The sequence below is a fragment of the Leucopleurus acutus genome (assembly GCF_964270905.1).
Source record: "Leucopleurus acutus genome assembly, chromosome: 12".
In the NCBI taxonomy this organism is placed as follows: Eukaryota; Metazoa; Chordata; class Mammalia; order Artiodactyla; family Delphinidae; genus Leucopleurus; species Leucopleurus acutus.
In genome coordinates, this window is record NC_139154.1 from 46,307,705 (window position 1) to 46,320,208 (window position 12,504).

Genomic DNA, 12,504 nt, shown 5'->3' on the forward strand with positions numbered 1-12,504 from the left:
GAAAAGGGAAAACTAAGTTTCACCATACTAGAAACACAGTGAATTTTTTGGAAATGAAAAAGAAAATGTCCCCTAACAACCTAATGCCAGATAAGATAGAAGTCATCAGGCACATTTTATTTCTCTTCTTTATGGTTTTCATGCTTCTCTTAATAGTTTTCATGGCCTATATTATAATACTAATCAATATATGCTTTCTTAGACTTTTATCAGTCCTGTGTGACTTTAATCTGTAAAATGTACTTATTTTCTCTCCTGTAGCTATTACTTAAGAGGTTTTCTTCCTTTTCTGTTTTAGTTTCCCTTGTACCCTGATAATTGCTACATATTCTGTTGCTCCAAGCTACTAGGCTTAATCCTGTAAGCTGTCTAAGATAGGTGGTAATCATAGTAATATTAGTAAGTGAGGATTTTTTTCTCTCTTTTTTAGCCACCCCTGAATGCCCAAATGTTGGCACAGCGCCAGCGGGAGCTGTATAGTCAACAGCACCGACAGAGGCAGCTAATACAGCAGCAAAGAGCCATGCTTATGAGGCAACAGAGCTTTGGGAACAACCTCCCTCCCTCATCTGGACTGCCAGTTCAAATGGGGAACCCCCGTCTTCCTCAGGGTGCTCCGCAACAATTCCCCTACCCACCAAACTATGGTACAAATCCAGGAACCCCACCTGCTTCTACCAGCCCATTTTCACAACTGGCAGCAAATCCTGAGGCAACCTTGGCCAACCGCAACAGCATGGTGAACAGAGGCATGACAGGAAACATGGGAGGCCAGTTTGGCACTGGAATCAGTCCTCAGATGCAGCAGAATGTCTTCCAGTACCCAGGATCAGGTATGAGGATTACACCTTTATGTTGCATTTATAAGTACAGTTGGCCCTCAGCATCCACGGGTTCCATACCTGTGGATTCAACAACCCCAAATCGAAAATATCCACCCCCCCAAAAAAAAATTCCAGAAAGTTCCTAAAAGCAAAACTTGGATTGGCTGCACTCTGGGAACTATTTACATAGCATTTACATTGTATTAGGTTTTACAAGTAATCTAGAGATGATTTAGTATATGGGAGGATGTGCATAGGTTCTGTTTCTCCATTTTATATAAGGGACTTGAGCATCCATGGATTTTGGTATCCATGAGGGTCCTGGAACCAATTCCCTATGGATACCAAGGGACGACTATACCACATACAGGCTTAGGTCTCTCTTTTCACATGTGTTTCAGTTCACTGACATTGAGGCAATTTGCTGAAGAAGAAAGATGCTGAGGGAGTTCCCTGGTGGCCTAGTGGTTAGGATTCTGGGCTTTCACTGCCCTGGCCTGGGCGGAACTGAGATCATGCAAGCCGCGGGGCGCAGCCAAAAAACAGAAAAGACGTTGGTGTTGGAGTCAGGAGATCCAGGCTCTAGGTTCAGCTCTTGCCACTAAATGGTTGAGTGGTTTGAGGCTTCTCTCTTACATAAAGCTAAGATGATTAAATTAGAGGATCCATAAGGACCTGACACGAAAATTTTTAACATTTTGTCCGCAAAGCATATTCTTACTTTCTCTCATGGATCCCTATAAGAATCTTATGAGAGTCCATGTCAGACAATGGGTGTAAGTACATTAACTCAAAATTTGCATACAAATTTTTAAAATTATCTTGGAAATTTTTTTTGATAGATTACATAAGGATAATCAGTCTTCACAGATTATCTCAGACTTCTCATTGGTGTCACCACCCTTAGCTGCTTAGGTTGTAAGCTATTCCTCTGAAATATCAGGCAGCTTTCTGGCTTTCAAAAGCTTTGTTCTTTTTTAATCTTTCATTTGCAGTGTCTCTGTCCTACTCCCTTTGTCCTAGGTAATGATATCTTTTTAAAATTTTTCTTCTAGCACTTGGAGATTCTAATAGGTAGTGGCAATAAAACACATTTGATTAATCCACCAGGTTTAATTAAACTTTGATGCAAAATTAATGGCAAATTCCTGGGAGAAAAATTGAAATAAATCCCTTCATTTTATAAATGAAAGAAAAAGTAAATTTTAAGCCTGCTTAAAAATGAATTTCAATGAGAAAGCTGCTGTTTGACCTGAATAAAATGTTGAAGTTATATAGAGATTTTTTTACACGGCAGTATGCTTATCAACTTTGACAGCCAAATCAATTTAGACTTTTCATTCTGGTGGCAACAAGTGCTGAAATCCTTTGACTATTAAATTAAGTATCTAGGGAGACATGTGTCAGAGAGTACCAGAATTCTCTAAGACGTTTTAATCAAAATTATACCACATCAGTTTCTTTGTCCTCAAGACAATGAAGTCATCTTTGGCTGGTTTATATCACTTACACTGTATGTGTGGGCAAGAAAAGTATTATAAATCCATATTTTAATTATAAGATTGTCTGAACAGGAGTGGCCTTCAAAAGAGTTGTATTTTCATGTGCCTTGTGATTTGTGTATGCAAAGATTTTGACAAGGTTCCTTCAGTGTATTCCAGCCTACAGAAGTACTTCCTCCAACATGAGAAGACTTACATAGTTGTTTCCCCATTGCTCTTCCAAAACGGCAACTTAGCCAAAACAGCAAATTGATTCTTAGTAGCATTTATGATACTGATTGCAGAGCCTTAAATCACAAGATTTATGTCATTCATTGGGAAAAAAATAACCACAAATAAGCCAAACATTAATAAATCCCCCAATAAATTCTCTTACTAAAAAAAAATAAGATAAAAACGGTACGTCTCAAAAAACTAAAAATACAACTACCATGTGACCCAGCAGTTCTACTACTGGGTATATATCTGAAAAAAACGAAAACACTAATTTGAAAAGATACATGCACCCCAATGTTCATCGCAGCATTATTTACAATAGCCAAGATATGGAAGCAACCGAAGTGTCCATTAACAGATGAATGGGTAAAGAAGCTGTGGTATATATATATATACAATGGAATACTACTCAGCCATAAAATAAATGATGATATTTTGCCATTTGTAACAACATGGATGGACTTGGAAGATATTTTGCTAAGAGGGAAGAAACTGATGGTTACCAGAGGGGAGGGACAAGTTAGGGGTAAGGGATTAAGAGGCACAAACTACTATGTATAAAATAAATAAGCTACAAGGATATCTTGTGCAATACAGGGAATTTAGCCAATATTTTATAATGATTATAAATGGAATACAACCTTTAAAAATTGTGAATCCTGTGTCGTACACCTGAAACTTATATAGTATTGTACATCAACTATACTTCAATTAAAAATTATTAACTAATTTAAAAAAAAACAAACAGTACTTCTGTCAATTTTCAGTCATACTGCTTAATGCTTCATCTCTGGAAAGCCAAGAAAGGATGACTTCTATCTGCTCCTGTTTCTTGACTAAGCCTCCTGGAAAGGCAGTACTCCAAAACCCCATTTCCTATGAAGTTAACAAGATTTCCTTCAGGGTTGTGGGTCTAGTCTTTAATCTCTTGCAAGCCATATAGATAGAATACAGTGATCGAGATAATGAGTGGGTAGAGCTTCCTTCTTCTCCAGACAGTACAACCAGATATGTTACTACCCATTGTAATTGCTCTATCTGGTACCCGGATTTTTCTTCCAGTCCAACTTTTATTGTGTGTGTGTGGTACGTGGGCCTCTCACCACTGTGGCCTCTCCCGTTGCGGAGCACAGGCTCCGGACGCGCAGGCCCAGCGGCCATGGTTTACGGGCCCAGCTGCTCCACGGCATGTGGAATCCTTCCAGACCAGGGCACGAACCTGCGTCCCCCGCATTGTCAGGCAGACTCTCAACCACTGCGCCACCAGGGAAGCCCTCAGTCCAACTTTTGATTGACAAAAAGTGCTTTTCACAAAATAAGATTTTTTTTTATAGAGTATTTGTACTACAAACAAACCCCAGAAGCTAGGCACAGTGGAGAGAGTAGTAGTTTTATCCAGTTGCAGTTTGAAATGAAATGGCAGAGCTTTCAGGTCTTCCATGAAAAAACAAAAACACAGGGGGAAAATTGTTTGTTTTTCTGGAGAGCATAAGAACATTTAAAGGTTCAGTAGTTTCAATTTCTTCCATTGCTCTAAGTTATAAACTTGCACTATCATGATCAGCAACCTGGTAGAAAGCTGCAAGATCAGGTTGTGTGTTGGTACAAATTCAAGTTCTGGAGAAATTCCAACCTTTTCAAATCAAGCCTTCTCCAAGAAACAAAAAGCACCACATGTTTTTATAAATAAAGTTTTATTGGGACACATCCATGCTCATTAGTTTACATATAGTCTATAGCTGGCTTCACACAGTAGAGTTAAGTAGTTCTTACAGAAATGTTATGGCCTGCAAAACTGAAAATATTTACTATCTGGCCCTTTGCAGAAAAAGTTGGCTGATCCCTGTGTTAATTAATGATAGTAAAACCAAAGGATGAATAAAGTAGCTTTGCTTTAGTCCTTTGTTTTGGCATCTTTCAACTTAAAATAGACCCAAAGTAAACAAAGGAACATGTAGGTCATAATAATGACAGCGTATGCTTTCTTTTATTTCTGAAAACAGAAAATTATTGTAGACTATCATGCCATGATGATGAGTGCACAAGAACAGAATTAGACATTTAAAATTTATTTTATACTATGGTAATATTCAAACAAAATATGAGAGAAATTTAAAAAGAAATTTTTTGTACCTATTTCATGAATTCCTTGGAGCCAATCCAGAGCTCCCTCTTCTGTGAACTACAGAAAACATGCTACTCTACTCACTTCTCCTGAGTGATGTCATCTACTCCTGTGGCTTCAATGACTTCTTCATGCTTATGACTTTCTTCTCTATATCTAAAGCAGATCTCTCAGCTCATGTGAGAGACATACCTGAATTTTCTACCAGCACCCAAACTTGTCCAGAGCTAGGCTCATCAACTCCATTTCCCCTTCCCTCCATGCCTCAATGTGCCAGTTTAACAAACCTCTCAAGTTCCAAGAAAGAATATACACCTTGCTCTCTTTTACTTCTAGGCTTTTGTGTTTTCTGTATCCTTTGTCTAAAATGTCCTTCCCTCATCTGTCTCATTCCTGTTCCTCCCTCCCCTCAGAGATATCTCCTCTGGGAAGCCCTCCCTGACACTCCCAACCATAAGTACTCACCACTCTGTCTTTTTTTTTTTCTTAAAGTATGATGAGTTTTTTTTAAATTTTTATTTATTTATTGGCTGTGTTGGGTCTTCGTTGCTGCACACGGACTTTCTCTAGTTGCAGCAAGCAGGGCCTACTCTTCGTTGTGGTGTGCGGGCTTCTCATTGCGGTGGCTTCTCTTGTTACAGAGCATGGGATCTAGGCAGGCTTCAGTAGTTGTGGCTCGCGGGCTCTAGAGCGTAGGCTCAGTAGTTGTGGCCCACGGCTTAGTTGCTCCGCAGCATGTGGGATCTTTCCAGACCAGGGATCGGACCTGTGTCCCCTGCATTGGCAGGCGGATTCTTAACCACTGCACCACCAGGGAAGCCCCACCCTCTCTTAGAGCCACGTGTTCATCAGCTGCCTTTCTTTTTTTTTTTTTTTTTTTGTGGTACGCGGGCCTCTCACTGTTGTGGCCTCTCCCGTTGCGGAGCACAGGCTCTGGACGCACAGGCTCAGCGGCCATGGCTCATGGGCCCAGCCGCTCCGCGGCATGTGGGATCTTCCTGGACCGGGGCACGAACTCGTGTCCCCTGCATCGGCAGGCGGACTCTCAACCACTGCACCACCAGGGAAGCCCTGCCTTTCTTTTTAAACAGCAAGTTCCTTGAGAGAGCCAAGTGTGACCTTTTAAATCTTTGTTTCTCAAGTGCTCAGCACAGTGGTCTGGTGGGGAGAGTAGATGCTCAATGAATCTTTTAATGGAAAAATGAATCCTAATTCTAGTTGCTGCTGCCAGTGAAATTTATGTGGTGAAATTTATGGTCCAGCGGGGAGACTTAACATAATCAAAGATAGAACTGTAGAACTTTTAAACTAGAAGGAAGAAGACTGTCTGGTCCAAGGAATCCAAGGTCCAGTGCAGTGGCAGAACTGGGGCCAGAACTCTACCCCTCCAAATTCATTATTCACAGACTGGTTCTTTCTACTAAAACTAGGTCATCTGATAAGGAAAACATGGGCAGTTAGAATGTGAAATGAGGCCAGAAAAAAATGTCAGAAAGCATGCTGGGACTTCCCTGGTGGCACAGTGTATAGGAGTCCACCTGCCAATGCAGGGGACACGGGTTCGATCCCTGGTCCGGGAAGATCCCACATGCTGCGGAGCAACTAAACCCCGTGCGCCACAACTACTGAGCCTGTACTGTAGAGTCCACAAGCCACAACTGCTGAGCCCACGAGCCACAACTACTGAGCCTGCATGCTACAACTACTGAAGCCCACGCACCTAGAGCCTGTGCTCCACAACAGGAAAAGCCACCGCAATGAGAAGCCCGCGCACCGCAACGAAGAGTAGCCCCCGCTCGCTGCAACTAGAGAAAGCCAGCGTGCGGCAATGAAGATCCAACACAGCCAAAAATAAATTTATTTTTAAAAAAAAGCATGCTGATGTACTTGAAGTCTTATTTATTAACTTTGACCCCACAGAATAATAGCCAGAATGTGATAAGTATATTCCCCCCCTCACATATATATTTTTCCTGAAAGAAATTATTGTATCATAAATAAGATTAAAAATGCATTAAGAACAGATAAGTATTTTTTAAAGATCATAACCAAAATAGTTAAAAGTTAAAATGTAGAATTAATGCAAAGACAGCCAATATAAAAATGAAGATGATGGGGGGGAACCCACCCTCTAGAGTCATAAATGAAAAAAATAATTTCTCCGTATATTCTAAGTCAAAATTATTTACCAGAGATTAAATTACATATGGAGGAAGCAGCAAGGAGAAAAATATGTAGCTTTTTTTTTAAATATAAATTTATTTATTTTATTTTTGGCTGTGCTGGGTCTTCAGTTGCTGTGTGCCAGCTTTCTCTAGTTGCAGTGAGCGGGGGCTACTCTTCGTTGTGGTGCATGGGCTTCTCATTGTGGTGGCTTCTCTTGTTGCGGAGCACAGGCTCTAAGCATGTGGGCTTCAGTAGTTGCAGCACCCAGGCTCAGTAGGCTCAGTAGTTGTGGCTTGTGGGCCCTAGAGCACAGGCTCAGTAGTTGTGGCGCACGGGCTTAGTTGCTCCGCAGCATGCGGGATCTTCCTGGACCAGGGCTCGAACCTGTGTCCCCTGCATTGGCAGGCAGATTCTTAACCGCTGTGCCACCAGGTAAGTCACTGTAGCTTTATTTATATAAATTTTACCAAGAAAACAAGTAGCTAAATGTTTAGCGAAAGAAAAAAATATAGAAAGTCTACAGTTGGCTCAACTTTCAGAGAAAATTTAAAATATTTTTAAAACTGTAGCCTATAAAAAACAAAACTAAATACTTTAACTACATATCTGGCTAGTTTAACCAAACAGAAAAAAGAGAAAAATCATTGTATTAATAATAACAGAACACAAAATATACAGGAATCTACAAGGAGACATTAAGGGCATAGAGACATACTTGTGATATAATGATAAGAGAAAGAAGCAAGCCACAAAGTTATGCAATATTTCATAGAGGAAGATTTGAAGGAATTATATTAAATTATGGGTAATCACATTATGATATTCTTTTTTTCTGTACATTTATAACTTTCTTTACCTCAACAGTATTTAACTGTGAAATGTATTTTGTCAGGAAAAAAATAAAAAATACAAAGTGCTAGCATAACAGAAAACGTAAAAAGAAGCCCATTTTTACTCTTTTAAATTTTTATGGACTTCCACTTTTGGTCAAGATGGAATAACAGGGACGAGATTTATTCTTCCATTTGAAACAAACAAAAAATTGAACAATAGTTGTAGAAATTGTCCAGACTGTGATGCAGGAAGGGGGAATCCAACAGGAGCATGTAGTTTCCTATAGTTGAGGCAATGGCACTTAAGAGTCTGGGAAAGCCAAGGCAGGTAGAGGTTTTAGGGCACAGAACCAGAGAGAAGAGAGCCACACAGAGAGAGAACCATGAGGATGTATAGAGGGTCCTGCTCAGGTCTTCAGTTCAGAACCAATCAGTGTGTGTGTGTACACAAACCGAGGCCAGGGAAAACCACCTGAAAAGAACTGAGGGAACATCTTCAGAGTTTAAACAGGGCCAGTTCCTCTTCCCACCAGCCAGAATAGAAAACCTCAAAATTCACGGTGTCAAGTAGAATACTCAGAAATGTTTGTGCCTAAGTAGCAGGGCAAAATAAGCACCAGGCTAAACCCTGCTCTTGTCTCTTTAGGCACAAGACCCAAAAGAATTAAAACTGTTACCATGTAACCTATCCACGACCCAGACAAAGGTCGAAAATTTAAATTTAAAGGAATTTTCAAAATCTAGCACCTAACAAGGTAAAATTCACAAGCCCTGGAATCTGAATTTTTTTTAATTACCAGACATGCAAAGATAAAGGAAAATAAAACCAATAACAAGAAGAAAAATCAGTCATCAAAATCAACCCAGAGGGCTTCCCTGGTGGCTCAGTGGTTGAGAGTCTGCCTGCCGATGCAGGGGACACAGGTTTGTGCCCCGGTCCGGGAAGATCCCACATGCCGCGGAGCAGCTGGGCCCGTGAGCCATGGCCACTGAGCCTGCGTGTCCAGAGCCTGTGCCCCGCAACAGAAGAGGCCACAACAGTGAGAGGCCCGCGTACCACCAAAAAAAAAAAAAAAAATTCATATAGTCAGAAAAGAACAGAAAAGAAAATCATACATAATCATGGTACCCAAATCAATATCTTGGTGAATGGAAACGTTCTTCCAAATCTCTTTTATATGTTTATTTATCTGTCTGTTTATACTGAAATTTCCTGTTTTGTTTTTAAGGAACTGAAATTTTTCCTACTCTGTTGAATAGGCTGTTTCTAACTATATTATGACAGATCCTTCTGGGTTTTTTTTTCTTTTATGGGGTTAATAAATATATAGTATATTCACGTAAATTAATTTGTGTCAATTTGTAGGAATGGTTCCCCAAGGTGAGGCCAACTTTTCTCCATCTCTAAGCCCTGGGAGCTCCATGGTGCCGATGCCAATCCCTCCTCCTCAGAGCTCTCTGCTCCAGCAGACTCCACCCACTTCTGGCTACCAGTCACCAGACATGAAGGCCTGGCAGCAAGGAGCAATGGGAAACAACAAGTAAGGGGGCATTTTTATATATGAGCATCCCTGATACTCTGCAGCACATAAGAACAAATACGCCTTCACAATCCAAATAGAAGATTATTAGCTACTATCCATTTGCAAATTCAAGGAACTGAATTTTATGTTATCAGCAAATAACGATTTTTAAGTCCTTTAAGTTTCAAGTCAATTTTAAGGCAAATTTGTGTGTTTACAGTATAGAAAAGTACTGTAAACCTTTTCATCCCACTCCCAGCACACCTGAGGAATATGATCGACTCCTATGAGTAACAGAGCTTCGCTGGGACAGATTTAGGGACGAGTACTTTTTAAAAAATCATTCTTTATAAAAACACTTAAAAATCTAAAGCAAGAATGGCAAAATGTTAGAATTCAATAGAGCTGAATAGTGGGCACACGGTTTCACTCTTCTCAGTATGTTTGAAGGATTTCATAGCAACAGCAAAGGTTTTTAAGTCTTCTAAGGTCATTCTACCTTACCTAGCTTTTTGAATTTCTGGATTTTCAGTGGCCTTGTTTTACCCATTTTACTGAAAATTATCTTACTAAAGTCATTTTTCCCCCCAAATCGTGGCTGCTGAACTTTTCACACATCACTTGAGTTTTATAAAGGTTTTAATTTGGTTGTGTCTTGATTCTAATGACAAGGAAGCCGTTTGATCTGACAACATAATAAGTAAGGTAGTTAAAGTTGAAAACTTAAGACCATATTCTCTTAAAGTTCATTGAAAGGTAAGAGAGGAAATCTTCCTGTTAGAGAACTGTGTAGCTCTCAGTGAGGACTGATGTAAACTAGGTAGAAACGGAACAGTCTGTGTGATGTGCAAGAACTTAGTCTTCTGCTGTGTTCTAATCCCAGCTTCCTATACTCACTTTAGATTCCATGGTCTGTCTTTATAATTACTCCCTTACAGGCACTCTCAGCTCCCTTGCCCACCTCTCCCTCTGTTGCACTTATGCCTAGCAAAATGCTCCCTAATGAAATCCAACTAAACTCTCGCTCCATACCTACACCTAAGCATCTGAATGTGCCCTGAGGGGAAAAAAAACACAGTCATGCTGACAGATCTGCTCCCCTTCACAGTTAAATCCCTTCCTCTCCTTCCATTTCGTATTGAATCTGTCAGGCTTTCATCCCTACCATTCCACCACAAGTATTCTTATCAAGGTCCTCAATGTCCTTTACAATGCCAAATGCAATGAGCATTGATAGCACTTGACATATTTGAGCATGTACTCTTTCTTGGAGCTCTGTTCGTTTGGTTTCTGGAACAACTTTCTCTCCTGAGAAAGGTGACTCTCTTCCTAACCCTCAGTCTCCTCTGCTGGATCTTCCTCATCTCCCTGACCTCCATTTTAGGGCCTCAGAGCTCATTCTAGGACCTCTTCCCCATATTGCTTGCTCCCTTAGTTATATCATTCAGTCTTACTATATAAATGCCTGTCCCTGTGCTTATGACTCCTAAATTTAAGTCTCTAGCCCAGACTTCTCCCCTGAACACCATACTGTATATACCACAGCCGAATCGACATCTCTACTTAGAAGTCTAATAGGCATCTCAAACATAACATGACAAAAATGAAAGTGATATTCTTCCCCAAACCTGCTCGTCTCATACTTTTTTCACATCTCAATAAACAACTCTATTCTTCCAGTTATTCAGAAGACAACCTTTTCTCTTTCTCTCACATCCCACATCAAACATCCATCAGCAAATCACATCAGCTTCTTAGCAGCTCTCACTCCTTACTGTCCCACTTGTACACTTTAGCGCAAGCCAGCATCATCCTTTTCCTAGACCACTGCAGTGGCCTCCTGTCTTCCTGCTGCCACCCTTGCTCCACTACAGTTTAGTCTCCACATGGTAGCCAGAGTGATGCTCTTAAAACGTGAGGCAAGATATCAGCCCTTTACTCAGAACACTCCAACTTATTCAAAATACAATATAGGGCCTCTGATGCCCTACATAATCTTGCTCCAGGATACCTCTCTGACCTCATCTGCTATTCTCATCACTCATTCTGCCGTACTGGCTTCTGTTTATTCCTCTGTTCCTCAGATGTGCCAAGTACATTGCAAACTCAGGGCCTTTGCATTTTTAAATCCCTCTGCTGGAATGTTCTTCTCTCAGTAGCCACATGGATTTCTCTCTCATACTTCAAGTCTCTTCTTAAAAAATGTCACTTTATTAGACATAGATATTGAATGTCACCATATTAAACTTCCCTGACCATCATTTCTAAACAGCATTTCCCACCTCTTAGTCCCTCCTTTCCCTTCTTTATTTCTCTTTATCATGCTTAACATCTGACATACTGTGTGTTAGTCTATTTACGGTCTGTCTTCTCCAACTAGAATATAAGCCTCAGAAGAGCAAGGACATTTTGTTTACTTGTATATGTCCATCCTTTAGAACAAGTAAGCACTTAATATACATCTGTTGAACAAATGAGTGTAGAGATTCCCTATTCCTACCTAACTCATTTTTTGGATGCAGATTCAAATATGGACTTGAGTTTTTGTTGCACTTTCTATAAACTTTTGACTTTCCCGAATCATTTGAGAAAGAAAATAGTTATCACAAACTCTTCAAACATTCACACTTGCTTATTTGGTTCATGTATAAAAGTTCATTAGTCAACACAGGCAAGATCACTCACTGTCTCTTTTGCACAGTGCAAGATACCACAAGGAACTGGGGAAAACAGCCCCTGTTGTCAACTTACCTAGAGTGTAGTTAATGACAGGAGTAGGTCGGAGAGAAGTAAAACATGAAACAAAGACTCATTAAGCAGAATGATGTAATAGAGCTCAGAGACAGTGTAATGTGATTCTTTTTCATTATCTCTTTGGTAGCAAGAGAAATAAAGGGTTAAACAAACTTACTTGTCCAGGAACTGGACAGTGTTACTGTGTAACTCTAGTCACAAAGGAGAATCCCAGGGCTTATTAGCATTTTAAAGGCAGAGGTCTAACCTCTGTGGTTTAACCCTTTGTTTCTGAGACTTATTTGACCAGGAACTCCTCCTTGCTTGTTAATACCTGTAATATCTATGGAACCTACTTTAGGCCAAAGTTGTCATCTTTCCCTTTTCCCCCCATGATTTAAGGGCTACCAAATACCTGGTGCTAGCGTAAGGAAACTGTGATAACTGCCATGAGGCAAATCAGGAAAGCAGGTGAGGGAGGGGTCCAGGAAAGTGTGAGGAAGGGGGCCTTCATGCATTGGGCCTAAGGTGCCAGTGAACCCCACAGTCCATTCCAGGACCTGGAACAGTGATTGATGCTGC

General features: G+C 40.4%; 1 protein-coding gene across 9 annotated transcripts in view; it reads left to right on the forward strand.

Moving 5' to 3' along the window:
- NCOA1 (nuclear receptor coactivator 1) overlaps positions 1-12,504 on the forward strand; it is a 259,910-nt gene that overhangs the window by 233,831 nt on the left and 13,575 nt on the right. For all 9 annotated transcript variants that reach the window (XM_082852160.1, XM_082852158.1, XM_082852164.1 and 6 more), the window contains 2 exons: positions 431-833; positions 9,033-9,207. In XM_082852160.1, coding sequence (XP_082708286.1) covers positions 431-833; positions 9,033-9,207 — 578 coding nt within the window. The remainder of the gene's footprint in view (positions 1-430; positions 834-9,032; positions 9,208-12,504) is intronic.